The sequence below is a fragment of the Anomaloglossus baeobatrachus genome, chromosome 3 (assembly GCF_048569485.1).
Source record: "Anomaloglossus baeobatrachus isolate aAnoBae1 chromosome 3, aAnoBae1.hap1, whole genome shotgun sequence".
Lineage (NCBI taxonomy): Eukaryota > Metazoa > Chordata > Amphibia > Anura > Aromobatidae > Anomaloglossus > Anomaloglossus baeobatrachus.
Genome location: NC_134355.1, coordinates 89123376 through 89149739, shown reverse-complemented (window position 1 = coordinate 89149739; position 26364 = coordinate 89123376). Strand labels below are relative to the sequence as shown.

Genomic DNA, 26364 nt, shown 5'->3' with positions numbered 1-26364 from the left:
CTCCACCGCTCATCCAGGTATCTTTTTTTTTGTCTGCAGCGCTGATGTTCCAGTCTGCAGCCAGTCAGCGAGTTCCGTGGCTTTGAGCAGCTCGGGCCGTGAACTTGGGCAATTCTTCAGAGCCCATTTATTGGTTGCGGCGCTATTGACACTGCAGACAATAACAATCAGAGGCAAGGACTCAGCGTTAGACCAGGGGAGAGTGAATAAAGCGCAGTTTTGTAAGTTTTTTTTAAACAAACTTTTACTTGGGGATGGTTTTTCTGAAATCTGAAAATTCTTCTTGATGTCCACAAAACCTTATAGGCACCACCAATAATATTTACATCACCCTTGGGATTGTGATCACACATAACCATTGCTTAATACGTATCTCCATCTGATGTCTGAGTGTATTTTCCGGCTTCAAGGCTATTATATTTGTAGGCATTTATGTAGCTTATCATATATCTGTGCTAAAAAAAATGTAAGTATATGTACTCTGTACCGTATAGCTGAAGTTCCGTTTTCCATTTAGCTAATGCAGATCATGCCAATAAACAATGGTCCGTAACTGTTGCCTGACTACGCTAACGCCTTTCTTTTTTAGCAGCGCTTTGCACTTTGCCTTGTGTCATGACAGTGATCTGTGATATTGTATTAACTATTTGCTGACCTGGATGTTGCGCAAAGTCTTTGTCAATAGAGCCTTCACAAACCGTAAACCAGGCGTCCCATACCATTACATAACTGTCCGATAATCTACAATCTGATCCTCATGCTCATTTTATTGTTACTTTATTTCATTTCAAAACTAAAAAAATCAAACTAAAAAAAAATTCATATCTCATTGAAAGTCCCCGATGATCAACATTCACTCAAATCAATGCATCCGCGCCCGTAATGCATTGAATTACAGATCCGTTTTCATAGTCCTTTATCATGTTCTGTTTACGACAAATAAAATTTCATTCCACACTGTCATCCCTTTGTCCTGACCAGAACAACTTGATCGTGTTGAAGAAGGCATGAACCATATCAACCAAGACATGAAGGAGGCCGAGAAAAATTTAAAAGATTTAGGGAAATGCTGTGGCCTTTTCATATGTCCTTGTAACAAGTAGGTACTGGGTACCGACTCTGCTCTGTGGTGTCCAGTTTTTTGTCACAGTGAATGTCTGAAGTTTTGTCTTTCTTCTTTGTCCTTTTCCATCTGCTTCATTCTGTGGGGATATAATGCTTGTATTTAATCAGAACAACTGGAACGCATCGAGGAAGGGATGGAGCAAATCAATAAGGACATGAAAGAAGCAGAAAAGAATTTGACGGACCTAGGAAAATTCTGTGGTCTATGTGTCTGTCCATGTAACAAGTAGGTTCTTGCCTGCCTAAGTCATTGAGCACCCAAGGCTGATCATTGGGCCTTGCCGAGATCATCGCTGCTAGACACATGGGCAGGAAAAGCATGTGGCATGCAGAGAGATCAGTATTCATCTCATAGAATAGACAGCGGGAAGTAGACGTATTAAAATCAGGCATTCTGCAGTGAAGATCACACTGCCTTCTCTTCTCCGAAAGACCAATTCAACACTTCCGTCTAAACAAAAAAAAAAAATAAGTGTCGAACACGAAAAAAAAAAATGTGGTACCTTATCTGAACGTTTTTATTTCTTTACTAAACAGATTTGAAGACAAAAATGTGGAACTGTTGATTAAAAAAAAAAACCTTTTGGGGATATCTAGACGGAAATGATGAAACATTATACTTTTGCATGTAGATGATCCCTAGACTCTTCTGGGGCTTCCTATCCGTTTTCTGCATAGGTTGCTCTTCATTATCCAGTAGTGATAAGTCCTTTATAGTTTTCTCTTAGACTCTGAATAGACCATGTTGTAATGCACAAATGGAACTAATATAATGTCTAGAAATCAGAGATAATAATGTTTTGTCCGGGTCCTTATATATAGTGTGGATAAATTTGGTTCCAGTGATCCAGTTTACATTTACGCGCATCTTGTTAAGTAAGAAACTATCGTTATATAATTGGGAATCTCATTTTCTTTGTTCCGGTTTGGAAACAATATAAACCCTGTAGTTATGTGCATTATAACCTAGTCTATTCTAGTCCGGACTATGATAGAGAATGGATTCAGCATGTATCGGGAATTTATATACAACTTGTAAGTCATGTGCAGCATAGCGGGGAGTGAATAAGACCGATACCGGGGGAATTTAATCACCGATAGCATAGCTGACCCTGTTCTAACCTGACTGTGTCCATCTCTTAATAAGCTCTAGCTTATGTTATCCTATCTAAGATAAGAATTATTACAATTAAATACAAATGTATATACGGTATTTACATCTTCAACATTTGGAGATAAACAGTTTAGTTAAGACTTATCCTTGCACCTATTATTATTATAATTATTATTTTTACTAATTACACCTATTATTATTATTACTATTTTTTTTACTAATATTTTTATATTTTATTATTATTTACTGATATTATTGTATTAATATTTTTTGTATTATTTACTTATTATTATTATTATTATTATTACTATTATTATTTTTCCTATTATTATTATTTTTATTAAGGTTTTTTAGCTATTTTTCACCTTCCCACATATTTTGCTTTTCTAAAACATCTTACGCTAGTGAACTTATAGAAAGATACTGTTCTATTCTTAGACTTTGTATAGGTTACCACATTCTTCCTTTTCCAGAAAATTTGGGTCAGAGTCAGATTAATAGAGAATCCCAGATAATGCTGCACATTTTGACATCTCCCACTGCAGGCATGCCTAGATTTTAATGGCTCTAGCTATGGCAACCTAGTCAAAAATGGTTTCAAAATAGCACAATAAAGTTACTTAATTAAAAGGGTTGTCCATCTTCAGATAATTTTGCAGTCGTTACTGAATACATTGCTTTTTTCCTTTCTACGTTGTTCAGTATGGTTTTTAGGGATAATACTTTTCTGTTTCTCAAGGAATTACAACGCATCATGTAACAAAGAGAGATTGTTCCCTTCTGAATCAATGATCAATGATTCAAAGAGAGATTGCCCCATTCAAAGAGATGTTTAGCATGCTCCGTATAAAGCTGGGTTTACACACTTCAACATCGCAAAGGACATCGCTGTAACGTCACCGGTTTTGTGACGTAACAGCGACCTCCCTAAGTCTCTGGTGAGTCGCTGGTGAGCTGTCAAACAGGCAAACCTGGCCAACAACGCAACAGCGATCCGGACCTTCAGAGCGACCTAGCTGGTTGTTGGGGACGTTGATAAGCAGCTTTTTGAAAGGGAAGTTGCTAACAAAGTCGCTGCAAAGTCTTTCACACACTGAAACTTTGTAGCGATGCATGCTGCACAGCGGGAAACAAAGGACCTAGGAATGGTCCTGAACGATTTGTAACGATTACAACTTCACAGCAGGGGCCAGGTCGCTGATGTGTTTCACACACTGCAACATCGCAAACGACATCGCTATTGCGTCACAAAACCGGTGACGTTACAGCGATGTCGTTTGAGATGTTGCAGTGTGTAAACCCAGCTTAAGAATTGGAGACTATGGAGATGAGGAGACAGCTGAGCGTCCGACTCCTCACGTCACTGTTCCTGTATCTTCCATAGTTTGTCCTGCAGTATATTCTGCATGTGCTCAGTCTTTTCTCCATTCATCGTCTCCTAGACCATTGTTTCTCAAACTCCAGTCCTCTTGGCTCCCAACAGGTCATGTTCTCAGGATTACCTAAGTATTTCACAGGTGATCCTTTGATAATGACTAGTGATGAGTGAGCACTACTTTGCTCTGATGCTTGGTACTCGTAACGAGCAGTTGGACACTCGGATGGGCTCAACTCGTGTACTGAGTATAATGGAAGTCATGGGGAACTTCCAGAAAAATGCTTGACTTCCATTATACTTGGGTACTCGAGCATTTAAACTGCTCGTTACGAATATTATAGTGCTTGCTCATCACTGACAATGATTCCACCACCTGTTCAATGCTAAGGACATTCTGAAAACAAGAGCTGTTGGGGAACTTGAGGACTTAGTTTGAGAAACACCGTCCTAGACTCAATATAGGTAATAGGTGACATGAAACACAGCCTTCTACCCCCCACTGATTTAATATTTCCCACTATTCCATATTCCAGTCAGTTACAAGTAGAGATGTGTATTTACATTCCTCTGGAGCTCAACATATCTATGTGTTGACTTTTATCCTTAACACATTGTCATTTGAGTTGGTCCATTGGCTGTATCCATGATCTGTGGCCATTGGAGGGGAGTCTGAGAGCCACTTTTACCTGTTTTAACTCGCTGCTCTTCTTTTGGTGAGCTCGTAATTGGTCACATATGCATAAATCCACAACCACAACGTCGTGCCAGGCTGGCAAATCTGAGGAAGAGCCATGGATGTAAGAATGTAGGAAATGGTTCTCAGGGCTCCTTTCCAAGCTACAGATTACTGACATAGACAAAAATAAAAATAAGTCCTGTGAATTGATTCACACCTTCTCTAGTTGTCATCCATAGATAGTCTTATACTGTGTACTAATGCAGCAAGAGTACACAATAACTCACTTAAAGGGGTTCTTCCCTACTTCCATGGGCCCAGGGTGTGGGAATAAACAAAATAAAGTTCTATACTCACCTCCTAGATCAGTAATGCTCCTCCGCACTTGCTACTGTGTCCTCCATCGGTCTTGGGGCATCAGTATCCAGAGGTGCTTCACATGGCCGCTAGAGCTAACCAGCAGCTGCTGATCTGGTGCAGAATTCACATTTCATCTGAACAAGAAGCTTCTGGTTTCAAAGATTGGCTGCAGTGGTCCCAGGACACCTTCTGGATGTTAATGCACTGAAACCGATGGGGGAGAAAAAATTGAGTGCAAAGGAGCGGCAGTGGTCCGGAATGCGAGTAGGATTTGTTGGGTTTTTTTTGCAATTCCCTCACCCAGAGCCCATTGAGAATATTTAAAAAAATGGGATAATAAATATAACAAATGTATGAGCGCCCATATAACAAATTCTCGAGAGGTCTCTTTGAATGTATTTATCCATTAACTTGAAAAATCCATAGTACATATATATGCCTTCCATATGGATAATTGCAAAAAGGCCATCTTATCAGTTTTTAAAATGAGCATTAATGTGTCCTATGACATGAAGACTTCTTAGAAAGTACAGAATAAGTAGAGAGGAAAAGCAATGTATTTGCGTTCACATATGTCGGATTGATCCGAAGGACGGCACAACTGTAGAAATCAGAGAATGGCACTATGATTTTTGTCAGAGATGTGCAGGTTGGAATGCTGCTGATCCGATCAAGGATTAGCCCCAGTGTTATTTAATGGGATTAATCCTTGGCTTAATCGGTGGAAATTAATAATATGGTACCTATTTTCCTGCTGCACAGCCAAAAATCTGCAGTTATTTTCTATTCCATGCACATGAGGCTGCAGAAACCATGTTTCTATAGATGGAAAGCAGGTTGTGGCTGAACCTGATAAAGATTTCAGCGCTGAATCTGCACCTAAGGGTACGTTCAGACGATTGCATTTTCGGTCCATTTGTTTTCCAAGTGCAAAATAGAACGCACCCACACCCTCTATAAGCATACGTGTAAATGCACATGGATGATTTTCAATACTGATATCTTGGCCTCATGACTCAATTTTCAACATGCACTAATCTGGCCTGATTTTTTTCTGAGACTAGTATAAGTAAATAGTAGGGAGTACTGCCCCTGTCCACATCGAATAGCCGCACCCAAGTTTTACAACAGCCGTTTGAACTTAGCCTTAGGTCAGATGGCCGTATAGAAAACCAGGCCAGTCGTGTCCACAAATTGTGGCTCTATGTGCAGGTCCAGGTGCTTGCCACATTATCTGCAGCTATATGCATGGCTCCTTGTGCTCGCCACATTAACTGAGACTCTTTGTGTGGCTCCGTGTGCTCGCCACATTAACTGAGGCTCTGTGTGCGGCTCCTTGTGCTCGCCACATTAACTGAGGCTCTGTGTGCGGCTCCTTGTGCTCGCCACATTAACTGAGACTCTTTGTGTGGCTCCGTGTGCTCGCCACATTAACTGAGGCTCTGTGTGCGGCTCCTTGTGCTCGCCACATTAACTGAGGCTCTGTGTGCGGCTCCTTCTGCTCGCCACATTAACTGTGGCTCTGTGTGCGACTCCTTGTGCTCGCCACATTAACTGAGGCTCTGTGTGCGGCTCCTTGTGCTCGCCACATTAACTGTGGCTCTGTGTGTGGCTCCTTGTGCTCGCCACATTAATTGAGGCTCTGTGTGTAGCTCCTTGTGCTCGCCACATTAACTGAGGCACTGTGTGTGGCTCCTTGTGCTCGCCACATTAACTGAGGCTCTGTGTGAGGCTCCTTGTGCTCGCCACATTAACTGATGCTCTGTGTGCGGCTCCTTGTGCTCACCAGATTAACTGATGCTCTGTGTGTAGCTCCTTGTGGTCGCCACATTAACTGAGGCACTGTGTGCAGCTCCTTGTGCTCGCCACATTAACTGAGTCTCTGTGTGCGGCTCCTTGTGCTTGACACATTAACTGAAGCATTGTGTGCGGCTCCTTGTGCTCGCCACATTAACTGAGGCTCTGTGTGCGGCTCCTTGTGCTTGACACATTAACTGAGGCTCTATGTGCGGCTCCTTGTGCTCGGCACATTAACTGAGGCTCTGTGTGCGGCTCCTTGTGCTTGCCACATTAACTGAGGCTCTGTGTACGGCTCCTTGTGCTCACCACATTAACTAAGGCTCTGTGTACGGCTCCTTGTGCTTGCCACAATAACTGAGGCTCTGTGTGCAGCTCCTTGTGCTCGCCACATTAACTGAGGCTCTGTGTGCAGCTCCTTGTGTTCGCCACATTAAGAACAGATGTTGGAGCTGCCTTTGCATTGCATGAATTATTCAAGTCCATAAACCAGACCCAAACAGTAAATGCTGCATTTTTTTAGAAGCAAATATGGAAAATCGACCATGTGCACTGACCATAATGGATCCTTTTACGCTCCTCTGAACGAACCCTTAATCTCTGTGAAATCCATCACATGTGAAAGCCTTAAAGCCTCCAGAAAGCCATAAAAAATGTCTTGATTGAAATTAGGAAAACCCTTTTAATGTTTCTACAAGTTTTGTTATTTTTGTTTGTTTCTTTTTTCGTCTGAGTGAATTTTCCACTTTTGACTGGTTTTGTCCCTGTGACAGCTGTTACTAATGGTACATTAAAACAATAGTGAACCACTGGGGCAGTTGTGCTTAGTGAAAAGTGTTTCACCTCCAATTCATGCCACCAGCTTGTGCATGAACAGGGTGTATTGGGCATTTATGCTATAATGCTTGTTTTGTCTGCTGCCGCATTCATTCCACTTTAGCTATTTTTTACTTTTCCTTTTTTTTTATTCTGTTGTCTTTGTTGACAAAGGTTTGTACATCAACTCTCGGTGTCTGGTAACTGTATACAAGTACCGATATATTATCATACGGAGCCAAAAGAAGGTGTCTCATACCGTAGTAGTTGTTTCTACAAGTTCCCAAAATACTTTAGAAATACAAAAACACCCTATGCAACCTAACCATTGCATAGTACTATTACCGCTAATCTATGTGAATTAGAGGGCATGTCCATGTGATGTGATGTACACACTATACATGGCAGTTTTGTTCTGTGTACTGTATGTCTGCCAGTATGTCTTTATGTGTTTGTTTTATGTCATCAATGTTTTCCTTGTTACCAATGAAAATATAAGACGATGTGTTTATCCAAGCGTGATGAACTTCTGAAAACAGTCATTCAGTTTCAGGATTTCAAAGCTGATCAATGTCAGCGCTAGATAATTGGTTCATGATATATCGGTATAAGGTGATGCCCCTGTCAAATGCTCATCTGCCTGAATCATCTCTATTATGTTGTACCATGAAAAGTGTGACTTTTTTGATTTTTATGTTTTTATTCCTGACCGCTATGCTTTTATAGGTCACTGACAATCTTCTTTCTGTAGGCTTAAATCCAGTAATGCTTACAAAAATGCCTGGGGCAATAACCAAGATGGAGTTGTTGCAAGTCAGCCTGCACGTGTTGTGGATGAACGCGAACAGATGGCCATTAGTGGTGGCTTTGTCCGTAGGTAAGGTTGTATCTTTAAAAATGTTGTTCTTAATTTTGCCAAATGTTAATATATACCAGGGGTCTCAACCATGCGGCCCACGAGCCTCATGCGTCCCCTGATGCTGCTTTTTACGGCCCGCAGACCCCTTAACGATCGCATGGGCCGCCGCTGTCAGCGCTTTATATCATTTCAATGAATTGCTAGCTCTCTGCACAGCTATACCTAAGGCAGCTATTGGCCAATCACAGGCCAGCAACTAACGTCGGCATGTGACATCAGCTACTTGCCTCTGATTGGCAGGCGGCTGCCTTAGGTATAGCTCTGCAGAGAGCTTCTGTGCACGGCGCCAGCAATTCATTCAAATGAAATAAAGCACTGACATTTGATACTGTACCACTTAACAGCCTTATACTAAAGCTCCAGAAGCAAGGACTAGGGGAAACTATTTGCAACTGGGTAAGGAATTGGCTAAAAGATAGGAAACAAAGAGTAGTCATAAATGGTACATTCTCTAAATGGGCTGTAGTCAGCAGTGGGGTGCCGCAGGGATCTGTGCTAGGACCAATTCTTTTTAATCTCTTTATTAATGACCTTGTGGATGGGATTGATAGTAAAGTGTCAGTCTTTGCTGATGACACCAAACTATGTAGGATATTAAAAACTGACCTGGATAGTACAATATTACAAAAAGATCTGGATAAGATGTCAGAATGGGCAGATACTTGGCAAATGAGATTTAATGTTGATAAATGGAAAGTAATGCACCTAGGACGGAGTAATCCTATAACTGCGTATACATTAAATGGAAGTAAACTCGGAACTACAGAACAGAAGGACTTGGGTATTCTCATTACAAGTAAGCTGAGCAGCAGCACTCAATGTCAAGCAGCAGCTGCTAAAGCAAACAAGATTTTAGGGTGTATAAAAAGAGATTAGATCCCGTGATCCCAGCGTATTGTTACCCCTCTATAAATCACTTGTAAGGCCACATCTGTAATATTGGATCCAGTTTTGGGCTCCACATTTTAAAAAGGACATCAGAAGTAAGAGTCAGTTCAAAGGCGGGCAACTAGACTACTACAAGGAATGAAGGCCTCCTGTATGATGAGAGGTTGAAAAAGTTAGATATGTTTAGCTTAGAAAAAAGGCGTCTCAGAGGAGATGTCATTTATATGTATAAATACATGTGTGGTCAATATAAAAGACTGGCACATGACTTATTTCTTCCAAAGACTATACTAAGGACCAGGGGGCACTCACTGCTAGTGGAAGAAAAGTGATTCTGGCAGCTAAATAGGAAAGGGTTCTTTACAGTTACAGCAGTCAGACTGTGGAATGCCCTACCACAAGAGGTAATAATGGCAGAAGACACTATAATTGCTTTTAAAAAAGGGCTGGATGATTTCCTCAGTACACACAACATTGTTGGTTATAAATGACTTAGTGACCAAATGTAGAACTGGTGGAGGAAGGTTGAACTAGATGGACCTAGGTCTTTTGGTCTTTTTTTCAACCTAAGTAACTATGTAACTATAACTATGTAAGAGCGGCAGCCCCTGCCGCGATCGTCAAGGGGTCTGCGGGCCTCAAGAAGCAGGAAAGAGGACACCGAGGGAACAGAAGACAGGTGAGAAGAATCTTTTTTAAAAAAAATTATGTGTATAAGAACAGCATATAAGGGGAAAATACTATAGGATGGGACATTGCTACAAGAAGGGGGGTAGGAAAGGGGAAATTACTACAAAATGGGGACATTACTACAAGAAGAGGACCAGCATGGGCACATTACTACAGGGGGACAAGATGGACACATTACTGCAAGAAGGGGACCAGGATGGGGCAAATTACTACAAGATGAGAACCATAATGTGTCACATTAATAAAAGTAGGGGAAAAGGATGGGCGTATTACTACAGGATGGGCACATTACTACAAGAAGGGTATCAGGATGAGCATATTACTACAAGATGGGAACAAAGATGGGGCATATTACTACAGGATGTGGACAAGAATGGGCAAATTACTACAGGATGGGGTCAAGGATGGGCACATTACTACAAGGGAACCAGGATGGGCACATTACTACAAGGGAACCAGGATGGGCAGATTACTACAAGGTGACAACGATGGGCACATTACTACAAAAGGGGACCATAACGGGGCACATGACTACACGATGAGGACCAGGATGGGACACATTAATACAAGAAGGGGACAAGAATGGGTACATTAATACAAGGAGGGGAAAAGGATGGGCACATTACTACAAGATGAGGAGTCCTCATCTTGTAGTAATATGCCCATCCTTATCCCCTTCTTGTATTAATGTGCCCAATCCTTGACCTCATCCTATAGTAATATTGCCTTCCTGGTCCTCATTGTCATGCTGTATGAAATGACTGCACAGGGGCTCCTAACCTGACCATTAGACTAGACACCCTGCACTGTCCATTATCTCAGAGGTACACTTGATGGTAGTGAGGTCTGAGCCCCCAGCGTGACCCTGACTCCTGTCCGAGCCCTAATCTTACTCCCCTTCCCCCATACTTGGGGCAGGATGGAAAACACAGTAACAAAACCGCACGAAAACGACACAGACAAGGGACAACCAAAGCTCATACACACTCACTCAAACACAAAGGCGAGACTATAGTTGTACAGAAGGAATAAAGGAAAAAGGAAGGAAGTAAACGCACAACAGGGGAACTTCCACACCACTTAACATAGCAAACTACATGACACCAGGAACTGGATCACCACAAAAGACCTGAATCTCTGGAGCTATGATGAAGCTATTATCAGCTCAGCGAAACAGACTCCCATCCCTTAAATAGGAAGGAGACGGCTGTGGGTGGTAATCAGCAACCTGAGCTCCCTGCTGCACACCAATCCACAGGGATTAACTCCTGCAGGACTGTGGAGAAATGTAAATGAATCAGCCCACGTCCGCCTCTGGCTGAACAATTAGGAGACATCAGGTTCCTGTCAAGACTCTACAATGTGAACAGAGTCTGACACCGTCGTGGCACCCCGTGAGTGTGGAGCTGAACACCGCATGACACTCATCTTGTAGTAATGTGCCAATCCCTGAAGCCATCCTATAGTAATATGCCCATCCTGGTCTTTAGTTTACTACAAGATCAGGACCAGGATGGGCATATTACTAGAGGTTGTGGACAAGGATGGGCACATTACTGCTTCTATGAGGAGGTAAGTTCCAGACTGGACTAAGAGAAATGCAGTGGATATTGTCTATATGAAATTTTCAAAGGCATTTGATACATTGCGACACAAAAGGTTGATCCATAAAATGAGATTAATGGGAATAGGGAAAAATATGTCTGAATTTTATAGATACATCACCATTCTGTAGCATAGAACACTGCAAATCATCCTGTAAATGACTGCAGAATAATAGTTGCTGAGAAAAAACGCATGTCATACATACAGCCATCATCGGACTGGCTACCGGAGAAATCTCCAGTAATACCAGGCCTGGATTGAGGTATACCTGCATTGCATTCTGGAGCTCTCACCTGAGCTTCAGAGATCACCCCGGCCTGTCTGCAGCTGTCATAAACTGAACCGCAAGCGCCGGGGAATCAATCACTCGGCGCTCGCGGTACAGTCTAGGCTGCACACCGGAGCTCAGGTGAGAGCTCCAGAGTTCAGTGCAGGTACCTGAATCCATCTGCCGGTCACTATGCACTGAGCGGTGCCTGAAGCCACTCCGGCCACCCATTTGACTGAAAGCCTGAGACTGCTGGTAGGAAAAAAGTTAATTTCCTCCCTGCATCGAGGCTCTAAGTGTGTGCGCTGGGAAGATACAGAACACCATTAAAGGGAATCTCTGTCACCAGCATTTTGCTCCCCCATCTGAGAGCAGGATAAGGTAGAGACAGAGACACTGATACCAGCGATGTGTTACTTATTGAGCTATTGAGCTGCTTGCTGTTATTTTGATAAAATCAGTGTTTTCTCTTTCTGCAGTTCTAGCAGTTATTTGCATTTTGAGCTCTATAACCCCACCCCCAGCACTGATTGGCAGAGAGTAAACAATAAGCTGCCAATCAGCAGTGAGGGCTCATGACTATTCTTGAATACCAAGTAGCAGCTTTAGTAGTCCTCTAGTGATAATCACCTGCTGATAAAACAGTGATTTTATCAAAGCTACAGTAAGCAGCTGAGTAAGTGATAAATCGCTGGAAACAAGGTCTCTGCTCCCACGTTATGCTGCTGTCAGATTAGGTGGCAAAAACCTAGTAACAGATACCCTTTAATCTACAAATGATCCCCATATCAGCAGGTTAGTATTTCCTTTAATCTGAGAAATTCAATTGACTGCCTGGGAATAAATCCTGTGCATGAAGCAGATGATAATTAGTTACTCTGACAGCTCTGAGGTCCACCAGCTTGCCACGCTCACTGCATGGTCATGCTTACTGTGCAGCTATTTGCAGAAATTGGATATATTGTGAACAGAGCTGATATTTAGAGGAGCACACATTATTAATTTGGTTTGTTACTGAATATCTAATATATAAAGCTGAATGTATGTGTGTATGTATGTGTGTGTATATTTGTGTGTGCGTGAGTGTGTGTGTGTGTGTGTGTGTATGTGTGTGTGTGTGTGTGTATGTGTGTGTGTGTGTGTGTGTGTCCTCTAAAGGAATCCACACCGTTGAATTTACAATCACAACATTTTGCACAGCCGCGTCATGTGACTCAGGAAATGTCATAGACATGTTTTGAGGGGAAATTTTAACCCCACGCTTTATAGTTATTCGCCAAAAAACCTGCTTACATTAAAGTCAATGAAGATGGGAGCTATAGGTCATTAATAGGAGCTGTGATTGGTTGCTATAGTCAACGAAGGACATTCCTAGTATAAGAAGCTTATGTGTGAGGTAAGATGATTTTAATGAAGAGATGGATAGAGAGAGACAGAAAAAGACTGAAAGAAACAGAGAGATAGGCAAAGTGCAACAGAGAGAGAGAAACAAAGAGAGAGAAATGCAGACAGGGAGACAGACAGAGAGAGAGACGGAAAGAGAGAGACAGACAAAAACAAAGAGAGACAAACAGAAAGAGACAGCAGAGAGAGACACAGAGAGAGATAAGAGAGACAGACATAGAGAGAGACAGGAAGACAAAGAGGGAGACAGGCAGACATAGAGGGAGACAGGCAAACATAGAGGGAGACAGGCAGACATAGAGGGAGACAGGCAGACATAGAGGGAGACAGGCAAACATAGAGGGAGACAGGCAGACATAGAGGGAGACAGGCAGACATAGAGGGAGACAGGCAGACATAGAGGGAGACAGGCAGACAAAGAGGGAGACAGGCAAACATAGAGGGAGACAGGCAGACATAGAGGGAGACAGGCAGACATAGAGGGAGACAGGCAGACATAGAGGGAGGGAGACAGACATAGAGGGAGACAGACAGACATTGAGGGAGACAGACAGACATAGAGGGAGACAGACATAGAGGGAGACAGGCAGACAGAGTAGGAGAGAGATTTACTTAGGTACTATCCAGGGCAACGCCGGGTACTACAGCTAGTTAATGCATAATAATGTGGTGTTTTACACGATATGCTGTATTCCTTACAGAGTAACAAACGATGCTCGAGAAACAGAAATGGATGAGAACCTTGAACAAGTCAGTGGCATTATTGGAAACCTCCGTCACATGGCTCTGGATATGGGTAATGAGATTGACACACAAAATCGCCAGATCGACAGGATCATGGAGAAGGTCAGTAAGAAATTCTTGAAAAGATAAAAGCACTTTTTAAATTATCAGGTCCGTCCACGTATGACTCTGTAAGGAAATGTGACAAGGTAATTGCAGAGTCAGCAGAGCAGGGACTAGCTGACAGGGACAGTCCTATTCTCGATACCTAGAGAAGGCAGAGTTTATTGAGACTAATTGTATGAACCACCATCAAGTTTTTGTATTCCACAACCTTTTTGTGGTATTCAGGCTCTTTTTCTTTTCTCTTGTACCATCAAAATACATATATTTTTAAGGGGAGATTTTGTTTAAAGGTGAGCAGGGTTTATTACCACTAGAGATGAGCGAACCCGAGGTTCGGTGTTCAGTGTTTGTATTAAGCACAGACTTCACAAAAAAACCACAGTTCAGGTTTGGGTGCTGTGCTTGGGTACACTCGGTGCTCAGCTCAGCGCAAGACGCTTGCAGTGTTTGATCAGCTCGCACTGGTGGTAACAACATCGTGATTGGATGAAGTGTGCACCCCAAAAAAAAAATGGAAAAATCCCGCTCCTGAAGTGATCTCTTTATAGCTGGCTGTATGTGGACGAAGACCCGAACTGCCCAATTAGTGACTTTCATTGGGGTTCAGGTCAAGTCCGAGTCCCAAACCAAACTTTATCTAAAGTCCCGATGACCTCACCAAACCGAACTTCAACGGGTCCACTCATCTCTACTATTAATCCGAGTTTAGGAAACTCTAACAGCGCTTCCTTCCTTCAGGATAATGTGCTCATGAGGAGCAGTAGGGTCTTAAGAGACCTGGATCATCTCCTCAGTTTAGGAAAGAGGATACATTTTCTCTGTAACTGGAGTGAATATGCTATGCTCAGTTGCAGGGGAAAACAGCAGTAAAAAAAAATAGTATTTAAAGCAAGCTTCTCCGGTCCGTCTCAGAGGCGGACTATTGCTCTCCGCCTCTGAGGAGATGACCCTGGGGGAAAGGTGAGTCACTGAAACACTGATGTCCTTTCGAGACTGGAGCCAGGTGGGAAAATAGGGAGCGAGGAAGCTGGAAGTGCAGTGCCAGATCCCTGCATTTGCAACTACAACTTTAATGGTGGATTTCTCTTAAATGTCAAAATAATTTTCTACAAGGTTAATGCGTGATGATAGGTTCACTTGAAATGTTTTTTAATGACTGTAATGGAGGCACAATGTGTGAAATAAATACAAAAATAAATAAAAAAGCAGGTTCCAAATTGCAGTTTCTAGCCCTGCACCCGGCAGAAAATAAACATGTCCGATGTATAAAAATATAACACAAATGGAAAGACAATTTAAAATGTATTTTCGAAGCCCTTTAAGGTCTACTAAAAAATGAAAATTTACACATTTTCATCTGATGTCAGCAAAAAAAAAAATAAAAACCTGAATATAAGAATTACATAAAAATATGGCTGCACTTATAGTCAGAAATTATTCGAATAAACGAACGAGAACATTTTTTAGAGTTCAGAAAAGCTTATGTCTGAAAAATAAATTATTAATAATAATAATAATAATAATAATAATAAAATGTGCCTGGTAATGAGTTAGGGCAAATGTAGTTGTGTGTCTGTAATATTTAAAAACAAAACACCATCAAAGGACTAAACAAACCAGTCTGATATTACGTTTTTCATAGAGAGCTAGCATTTCACAGGTCCCTCCCAATCCAGCTCCCTCTAAATGCCGTTGTGTAGCCTCGAGATGCCGGCCCATATGGCATCTTACGCCCTAAGAAGTGCACTGAACGTAATCCTGTCTTTTGTGAGAGATTTGACTTCTATTTAAAGTGTGCACAACAGATAAAGCAGTGAAATGACACCAGAGCAGATCCTTTCAAACACCTCTCTAGAAACTGGCAAAAATGATATACAAATACCGCGAAAATAGTAATTTATGACATTATTAACGTCTCAATAGCAGTTGGTCTATTTATTTATGTTTCAGTTTGTAGTCTGTTATAGTCTTGACATTCTGTAGAAACAGGGCTGGTTTTAGAAAAAGAGGGGCTCAAGGCAAGAGTTAAAAATTGGAGTCCAGCTGCTAACTTATTGCACACAAACATCAGACTTGTATTTACAGGAGCCGATTTCAGACCTTTAACACTAGAACTACTGGACTCGTGACACATATAGAAATACATAGTGCAAAGTAGTCAAAATGACTACCTCAGTAGTTCTAGTGTTAAACAAGCGCAATCGACTATAATAAATTCATCCAACGCTTGTGTATAAGCCTTCTCACACAGGCTGACAAACAACAATAGAACAAAGGGGTTAGAACGATCACTAATAGATCATTCTGTCCCCATACACAGCATGTTTCTGGGAGCACGTCTGCTGTTTACACTGTTCGATGTGCTGCCGAGAACAATGGTCCTGATTCATTAAGAATGGCGTTGTGTATGCCAATCCTAATACATGAAAAGTAATATTCACCCATTCCATTAAAATGAATAAATTAGTAATCTTTACAAATCTCGTGCACCTCTAGCAGACATGTACATACACACACAAGTATATACACACAGCACATACATTCAGACATATATATATATGTGTGTATATATATATATATTATATACACACATACAGAACAACTGTTAGTATATGAGTGTTGTGCTAGAAGCACCATCAGTACATGAAGGCAGCACCAGAACCACCATCAGTACATGTATAGAGCACTAAACTTAGTACAACGATGAATTGTAATTTCAGGCCAGTCCCACATATAATAGTATTTCTTGAACCTATAATTCCCAGTATGTCCTTACCATTAATAAGCATATACTGAGATGTTGTGACCATCATCAGACTGCAGACCATACAGAACCGACAGTACAGATGAGATGCAGGCAGTATCACAAATAAACATTTACATCCAGGTACCTTATAGGTGACATCTCAGATTGGAGTTCTTCCCATCCCTTCTGTCTCCATGTAGCACAGACGCAATGATGCGATCTTACTCCCGCAGGTTTTCTTTCCAGATTTACTTATTTTCCCTCTTCAGCAGCATATTCTGACATGGTGCCCTTAAAAATAAAAGTATCGTTATACTGCCCCAGAATTATAAATATCTCCCATGCTGCACCCCTAAATAAATAATTGCCCCTCACAATGCTTCCTGCACAAAATATCCCCACATACACTGCCCCTCCATAATATGCCACCTCTCACTGCCCCTCCATAATATCCCATGATATCTCCCCACATACTGCCCCGTCCATAATATCCCCCCATACAGTGACCATCTCCATAATATACCCTATACACTGCCCTTCTCCATAATGTCCCCCCTGAACACTACCTCTTTCCATAATGCCCCTACACACACTACCCTCTACATAATGTCTTTCAATACACAATGCCTCTCCATAATATCCCCCACACACTGCCCATCTCCAAGATAGCTTCCCAAACTGCACCTTCCCAAAATGTCCCCTCAAACTTCCACTTTAGATAATATCTCCCCCAAACTACATCTCTGCATAACCCCCCCCACTCCTCGTTATACTATGCCCCCTTTCGCAATCCCCCCTAATTTCCCCATAATGTCTTAAATTTTCTCCATACAGTTCCCATTGCCCCGTAATGTCCCTTGGAAAGTAACACCAATCTTTCCCCTCCACTGTACCCTCATTCAAAATTATTCCACATCTCATCTTTGGCTTCTCCTGGAGCGCTTACTGCAGCCTGTTCTCTCTACCTCCAAAGCCCCAATGCCGGCGGCACTGTGATGGCGTCAACAGCATGCTGACCTCATCACACCGCTGCACGTAGGGGCCGGTGCTGACAAGCTCTCCTCTGCCCCAATACTGGCATCACACTGTTTAAATATATACATTTCAATATAAGAAAAAGAGAGGCAGGTTATCCAGGTTCCTGCAGGCCACATTTTGTGGAGGCCTGAACTCCTGCAGTGTTAAGGACCTTTGGTGATATCATGGTCACATGACTGTTATGTCACCAAAGGTCTTTCTTAACCTTGGAAGCTGCAGTGATAATACAAAACTGATAATAATACAGAAATGAACACGTACATAAATAATAATAATAATAATCTTTATTTCTATAGTGCCAACATATTCCGCAGCGCTTTACAATTCAGGAGGATCATATACAAACAAGTAACAGTTATAGAGAATACAATATTTAAAGGGAAAAAAAGACAACCCTGCTCGTGAGAGCTTACAATCTACAATGAGATGGGGGGGGGGCAAGGTACAAGTGCTTATTTACAATGACAATCCAGCCATCTCAAGAAAATGGGGGATAGATAATTTCTTCCTGAACTAGTTGGCCAGAGCCTTGAGATGCATTTGGGTGCCATGGAGTTTGACGTGGGGTTATTTTCTGAGAAGTTGTGGAGGGATTAGGTCAAATTAGTTTGGCTAGGGATTGTGATAGGCCGCCCTAAAAAGATGCGTTTTTAGGGTGCGTCTGAAGCTGAGTAAGTTGGTATTCATCCTAACTTCTTGGGGTAGAGCGTTCCAGAGGTTTGGTGCAGCTCGGAAGAAGTCTTGGATTTGGGAGTGGGAGGTTCGAATTAGTGTGGATGTTAGTCGAAAGTCATTTGCAGAGCGTAGAGAACGGGTGGGGTGATAGACAGAGAGGAGGGTGGAGATGTAGGGGGGTGCCGCATTGTGGAGAGCTTTGTGGGTGAGAACAACTAGTTTGAATTGGATCCTGTGATATATGAGCAGCCAGTGCAATGACTGGCACAGAGCAGAGGCATCCGAGTAGCGGTTAGCCAGATTGGTGACCCTGGCTGCTGCATTAAGGATGGACTGTAGAGGAGAGAGTCTAGTTAGGGGGAGACCAATTAATAGACAGTTACAGTAGTCAAGGCGAGAGTGGATCAGGGCCACGGGAACGGTTTTTGTCGTTTCCATTGTGAGAAAGGGGCGGATTCTAGAGATGTTCTTGAGGTGCAAGCGGCAGGAGCGGGCAAGAGATTGTATGTGGGACGTGAAGGAGAGATCAGTGTCAAGTATAACACCCAGACAGCGGGATTGCTGCCTAGGACTTATCGTTGTGCCACACACAGAGAGGGAGATGTCAGGTTTAGGAAGGTTGGGAGATGGAGGGAAAAGAAGAAGTTCAGTTTTAGAAAAGTTAAGTTTCAGATAGAGAGCAGACATGATGTTGCAAACTGCAATCAGGCAGTCACTAGTGTTCTGTAGTACAGCGGGGGTGAGCTCAGGGGATGAGGTGTATAGCAGTGTGTCATCAGCATAAAGATGGTACTGAAAGCCAAATCTGCTGATGGTCTTTCCAATTGGGGCAGTGTAGAGGGAGAAAAGAAGAGGGCCAAGGACTGAAACTTGAGGGACCCCAACAGTGAGAGGAAGAGGAGAAGATGTGGAGTCAGCAAATGAGACACTGAATGAGTGGCCAGAAAGATAGGAAGAGAACCAGGAAAGCACAGTGTCCTTTAAGCCGATAGAATGGAGCATAGAGAGAAGGAGATGGTGGTCAACAGTGCTGAAGGCGGCAGAAAGGTCAAGAAGAATAAGCAGAGAGTGGTCACCATTACGTTTTGCTGTCAATAGGTCATTGGTCACTTTGACATGGGCAGTTTCTGTTGAGTGTAAAGGGCGGAAGCCAGACTGTAAAGGATCTAGAAGAGAATGAGTGGAAAGGTAGTGGGTGAGACGAGAGTAGACCAGGCGCTCCAAGACTTTGGAGATGAAGGGGAGATTGGAGACTGGTCTGTAGTTGCTTGTGCAGGATGGATCAAGAGAAGGTTTTTTTTAATAATGGAGTAATGATAGAGTGTTTGAGGGATCAGGGGAAGATACCAGAAGAGAGAGAGAGAGAGATTGGAGATTTTAGTTAGGTGAGTAGTGACAACCGGAAAGAGGGACTGGAGAAGGTGTGAGGGAAAGAGATCAGTAGGGCAAGTGGTAGGAGAAGAAGAGAGGAGCCTGGAGACTTCCTCCTCTGTGACTGGGTCAAATGTGGAAAGTGAGCTGCATGGGATATGGGGAGGGATGGCATTCACAAAGCTTGGTGGCTGGGAGCTGATCTCTCGGCGGATGTTTTCTATTTTCTCTGTGGCACACAATAAAAAATGAACTGGACACGCCTGTTGGAAAACATTTCTCCAGAGCGGGACACAGTATGAGAGATTTAAAAGTACTAATACTGAAAGGTCATTTTAAAGATGACAGAGAGAGAAAAATTTGGGAATTTAAACTGATAAGGTTGTTTGGATCCTTAACAAAAGGACTCAATTTAACACCTGGTTTTATGACTCACTACATGGACACCACACCTCCAACAGAAGAACCTCAGACGTGATCTGGACAGACCACTTCCAACTCATCTGCATTTCTAAGAAAAAACTTGATTTCCTTGGCTTATATTTTAGGAGGCATCATCTTTCCCATGTTCTGTTGTAACATTCATTTAAATGTTGTGTTTGGACTCAGTAATTCATTTGTAATTTGCCTGAAGAAGGAGCCTGTGTGCTCTGAAAGCTTGCTAATATGATTTTTCTGGTTAGCCTATAAAGGTATCACTCCTAAAATACTTTTGTTATTTTTGGGACATAGTATTTCAATTGATTTCTCTGGCTAACACGGTACCACAATATTACCCTGTATTGCACACTATTTTCTCTGTGAAATACGAGGCCAGGTCATCAACATGAAGGTCTGTGATAGGGGTCTGTGCTTTGGGACTGAGGAGGGAGTGAAAGGTGTCAAAGAGCTTTTTTGGATTGTTAGATAGTGAGGAGATAAGGGTGGTGAATTATGTCTGTTTGGCGAGGTGAAGGGAAGAGTTGTAGGTCCTTAACATGAACTTGTAGTGGATGAAGTTTTCTGGTGTGCGGGTTTTCCTCCATAGGCGTTCGGCACTCCTAGAGCATCGCTGGAGAAATAGAGTTTGTGATGTGAGCCAAGGCTGTTTTACTCGGTGTTTGGAGGTTCTGAGGGTGAGGGGTGCTATTTGGTCCAGGGTGCTTCTGAGTGTTTCATTGTAGTGGTTTACAGCCAGATCAGTACAGGAAAGTGAGGAGATAGGGGACAGTGATGAGTGTAGAGAGTCTGTAATTGTCTGAGAGTCAATGGCCTGTAGGTTTCTGAATGTGGGATAGGTGGGAGTGTGCTGGGGCTGACAAGGGTTTGTGAGCTTGAAGGAGATAAATAAATAGAAAAATAATCAATACATAGCTATATTACACAAATACGCCCTCAAGGATAGCGTCAACCCTGACATACGTTTTGTGGAAACTTCGTCTGGGATGCTAAACCCCTGATAAAGGCTACATGAAATGCGCTCCCAGAGGATGGTTGACCCCATCATAATGGATGTATTCATGTAATATAGGTATGATGCTTTTTTTTTAAGTATGTCATACTGGAAAAGAGATATGGTATTTCTTTGTTAGTGCTAATTTTTATGGTCTTTACAATGCGGCGTGGCTTACAGGGTACTAATGCAAAGCAGCCTAAAACACACGTCCCAGAGGATCCTGTGAGAAACATCCCCTTGGTAAAGACCATAAAATGTCCCACTATAAAAAAAAGTAAAAGAGGTATTAAAAAAATAATAAAAAAACCCTTAATACTCATAGAACTAGCAAGAATAAAGTAAGAGGTAACACTGGCAAGTTTTGACCTGGTCTACAAATAAGACTGGTCTATAGGACTAAGTATATGTCATGCAGAGCTTACAGTCACATAGTATGGCAAAATGCTAGACAATGCTATCTCATGATGCAAAATTAAAAAACATTTAACAAAAAAAACAATTTTGTTACTTTCTGCAAAGTCAAAATTTTTCAAACACTAAAGGCCGCTTTACACGCTATGACATCGCTAGCAATTGCTAGCGATGGCCCCCATCGTACATGCAATATCGTGTGATCACTGCCGTAGCGAACATTATCGCTACGGCAGCGTCACACGCACATACCTGCTCTGCGACGTCGCTGTGACCAGCGAACCGCCTCCTTTCTAAGGGGGCGGTTCGTTCAGCGTCACAGCGACGTCACGGCAGCGTCACCAAACCGCCGCCCAATAGAAGTGGAGGGGCAGAGATGAGCGGGACATAACATCCTGCCCACCTCCTTCCTTCCTCATTGCGGGCGGCCGCAGATAAGGTGAGGTACCTCGTTCCTGCGGTGTCACACATAGCGATGTGTGCTGCCGCAGGAGCGACGAACTACTTCGTACACCGAGCAGCAGCGATATTTGAGAATAGGGGGGCATGTCACCGATGAGCGATTTTGACTGTTTTTGCGACGATTCAAAATCGCTCATAGGTGTCACACGCAAAGACATCGCAAAAGCGACCGGATGTGCGTCACAAATTCCGTGACCCCAACGAGATCGCTTGAGCGATGTCGCAGCATGTAAAGCGGCCTTTAGAATACTATGCCTTTAAACAATATGGGACAGTGCATATGTGATGATTTCATGTCTTTGGAAGCTTCTGATATCATATCAACCCAAGAACAAACGCAAAAGACCTTGTGAAGATGCTAGCGGAAGCTGATAAAATTGTGTCATTATCCACAGTGAAACAAGTACCATATCAACATGGGCTGAAAGGCCACTCTGCCAGGAAGAAGCCATTACTTGAAAAGAAACATAAATCCAGATTAAATGTTTGCAAATACACACAGGAACAAATACCTTAATTTTTGGAGACATGTCCTGTGGTGTGACTAAACTAAAATTGAACTGTTTGGCCATAGTGTCCGGCGTTACGTTTGGAGGCAAAAGGGAGAAGCTTTGAAGCTTAAAAACACAATCCCAACTGTGAAACACAGTGCTTGCAGCATCATGTTGTGGGGTTGTTTTGCTGGGAGGAACTGGTGCACTTCACAAAATACATGGCATCATGAGGAAACAAGATTATGTGGCAATACTGAAGCAACATCTCAAGACATCAGCCAGGAACATAAAGTTTGGGTATAAGTGGGTCTTCCAAATGGACAATGACCCGAAGCATGCTGCCAAACTGGTTACAAAATGGCTTAAGGATAACAAAGATCAATGTTTTGGAGTGGCCATCACAAACCCCTAATCTCAATTCTATTGACAATTTATGGGCAAAGTTGAAAAGGCCGGTGCGAGCAAGGTGACCTACAAACATGACTAAGTTACACCAGTTCTGTCAGGAGGAATGGGCCAAATTCCTACTAAGGGGCACTTTGCACACTACGACATCGCAGGTGCGATGTCGGATGGGTCATGTCGAAAGTGACGCACTTCCGGCGTCGCACTCGACATCGTAGTGTGTAAATCCTAGATGAGAAAATCGTCGTAATTGTATCATCGGTGTAGTGTCTGGGAATTCCATAATTACGCGGCTGCGACAGGTACGATGTTGCAGCACACATCGCTGTGTGTGAAGCCACAGGAGCGAGGAACATCTCCTACCTGCGTCCTGCAGCTCACGCCGGCTATGCGGAAGGACAGAGGTGGGCGGGATGTTTACGTTCCGCTCATCTCCGCCCCTCCGCTTCTATTGGCAGCCTGCCGTGTGACGTCGCTATGACGCCGCATGACCCGCCCCCTTAATAAGGAGGCGGGTCACCGGCCAGATCGACGTTGCAAGGCGGGTGAGTCCATATAAGCTGCCGTAGCGATAATGTTTGCTACGGCAGCTATCACAAGATATCGCTGCTGCGACGGGGGCGGGGACTATCGTGCTCGACACCGCAAGCATCGGCTTGCGATGTCGTTGTGTGCAAAGTGCCCCTAACTATTGTGAGAAGCTTGTGGAAGGATATCCAAAACGTTTCACCCAAGTCATACAGTTTAAGGGCAATATTACCAAATACTATTGAAATGTATGTACATTTTTGAGTTTGCAGAAAGTAATAAATATGCCTTAAAACATTCTCTCTCTCTGTCAGATAGTGAGATAAACATGCAGATGTGTCTTTTTAGATATTATAATTTCCAGATATTTACTCCATCCTTTTTTTTTTCCCCCCAGGCCGACTCCAACAAAGCCAGGATCGACGAGGCCAACACACGTGCCACAAAGATGCTGGGCAGTGGCTAGAGGATACAAACCTTTATTTTATGCTCCAAACTGTCCTGCTAGACAGTACTTTCATGCTTTTGTCATGGTATTTACATACTAGGTTTGCACACATGCACATATCACCCTCCCTTCTACCCTATTGTAAATGTCGTCCTGTGTAGTATGTCAGCTTTCAAAAAATATACTTGTAATTATTATTTTTTTTTCTAAGTATATTCCGTTCCAAAGGTTGTATATAGTGATCTATGCTGGCTCACTATAACGTTTTTTTTTTGTTTTTTTAGTTTTATCATTTTTTTTATGATGTTTGCTGAATGACAACAGTGTAGGAATGTTTAACGTGCTGTTATCCTTACTCTATACAGTATTGTTCTTGTAAATCTGTGACATTCCACATAGCTACTGCCTATATCCTTTGTTGGTGTCATGATACTTAAGCTGTGGGACTGTCCTGGGTTTCAATGTTGCTTCCATCTGTTATAATTTCATGATTAGAACGTGAAACTATATTACTATACTAAGCATTGCACTAACAAGTGTTGTGAGTTATGCATTTATGCATGAAAAAAATAGACATTTTAGATGCCTACATACAAAGACCTTTCCCGTGGCAGTAGCACATACAATAAAAGCATGCTGAGTATTTGGACACTGTTGGGACTATGTTATACCAGCAAGTTTGCAGTAGTGCCACTTTTCTGTCGATATATTGTTCTATTTAATCATTATCATGCTTTTTTATTTCAAAAGGACAGACTTGGCACACATATCCAGCAAGGAAAATGTTGATTTTTTTTGTTTGCTGGCGATATATAAAATACAAAAAAAATATATATATACATATAAGGTTGTAATATAGGGTTTGGGTACTGTTTATGAGGATCCTCTTTTGGAGGAAATGACTACAGTCTATAATGGTACAAAGATATGTAATTTTTATAAGGCTGAGTCTCGTTAGCCACTTAACCCCCACGTGGATTTTATTTTTTTTATTTTTAAGGTTTCGTTGCTTACCTAGAGCTATGCACTCCAAACCGCTGAGATGTTTAAGTAGATTTAAATTAAGACAATAATCTAAATGAATGAACTCTAGATAAACTGTGATATCAAAATCATTGCAGCATGTTACTATTAAATTCCTTCTGTCTCCTGTCAGTTTGTGACGTGATTGACATTTTGTAGCTAGTTTAAAACAATTAAAATTGATAAATCTGATCGTCTTCGTTTATTTGGTGTTTCTTGGACGCCGGTCTTCGTTTTGCACCCACATTCAGGATCAAAGTGGTTTTTTTCCTCTTTCGAAGCAACCAACAGATTGTCAATGTTCAGAACGCGTTTCGGTAATGAATAACATGAAATGACTAATGTAATTTCACATTCTGTGGAAAAGACCAAGATACTAAATTCATAATCGCATAGGACTGTTTAGTCACAATATATACTGCTAAAAATGAAAATTTAAAGGGAGCCTGTCCTGTCCGATAACGCAATTAATCGTCAAATGAAGAATTAATCTGCAGGTTGAAATTTTTATGGTGTAATGCAACTGTGGCACGCAGGAAAAAATGAATATTATTTCCCCTAGGAGCCACCAACTTGCAGTCATACAGATTTGCCTGGAGCAATTACAGCCAGCTCTGTACAGATGCAGTGCCAAGTTGGCTTTCAGTTAGTGCAAGAGTGTGGCTACAGCCACCGGCACTCATTACTGTAAGCGGTGACTGTAATTGCTCTGTGCCCACTTTTTGTCATGAAGAAGTGCATAGGAGGAAAAACTAGGCACTTGTTCAGACTAACTCCAGAACCACTTTTTCTGCACCATAAGTAGTGAGTTCCCAACTCGGATACTTTAATTCAGCATGAGAGACACGTATCCTTATTGATACTCCGTGGTGCACTTTAGTCAAAGTCCAAGAATCCACGATATATCCAGAAAAGAAAAAACAAGGCACTCACCGCAGATGCAATAGGACGGCTGTTTAATCCAGCATAAGGTTACATATATAGGCTTGTGAAGTGGACTTGTAGAAACACCAATTGCAGGCGCAAAACGGCCGTCTTCACCATGCTGTGTGCCCCTCCCTCACAAGCCTACATATGTAACCTTTTGCTGAATTAAACAGCCGTCCTGTTGCATCTCCGGGGAGTGCCTTATCTTTTCTTTTCTGGATATACACTTGTTGTCATGAGTGTATCTTGCTCGGGGTAGACTAGGGTGAATCTGGTGTTGGAAGGTCACAGCGCCTTGCCACTGTCATGTTCACTACTGTTATTTGATAACATCTCTTTGTGGTGCTGTAAGGGTTAAGCACCCTTTCCTGCCTGGCTGCTGGCTTTAGCTTCCAATCTCAGGTGTCGCTCTTTGGGATCACTCCCTTTCACTAATTAAGTCATGTGATCTGATCACGCGATGCCTGTGATAGAAACTGAATCCTTTATTTCTATGTCGTCCACTTTGGAAG

The 26364-nt window shown here is 42.3% G+C and overlaps 1 protein-coding gene across 2 annotated transcripts in view; it reads left to right on the top strand.

Annotated features, from left to right (window-relative positions):
- The window catches only part of SNAP25 (synaptosome associated protein 25), a 231182-nt gene extending 206065 nt beyond the window's left edge, over positions 1-25117 (top strand). For both annotated transcript variants that reach the window (XM_075339297.1, XM_075339296.1), the window contains exons 5-8: positions 1234-1351; positions 8018-8143; positions 13742-13886; positions 23852-25117. In XM_075339297.1, coding sequence (XP_075195412.1) covers positions 1234-1351; positions 8018-8143; positions 13742-13886; positions 23852-23920 — 458 coding nt within the window. In that variant the 3' untranslated portion in view covers positions 23921-25117. The remainder of the gene's footprint in view (positions 1-1233; positions 1352-8017; positions 8144-13741; positions 13887-23851) is intronic.
- The last annotated feature ends 1247 nt before the right edge of the window (positions 25118-26364 follow it).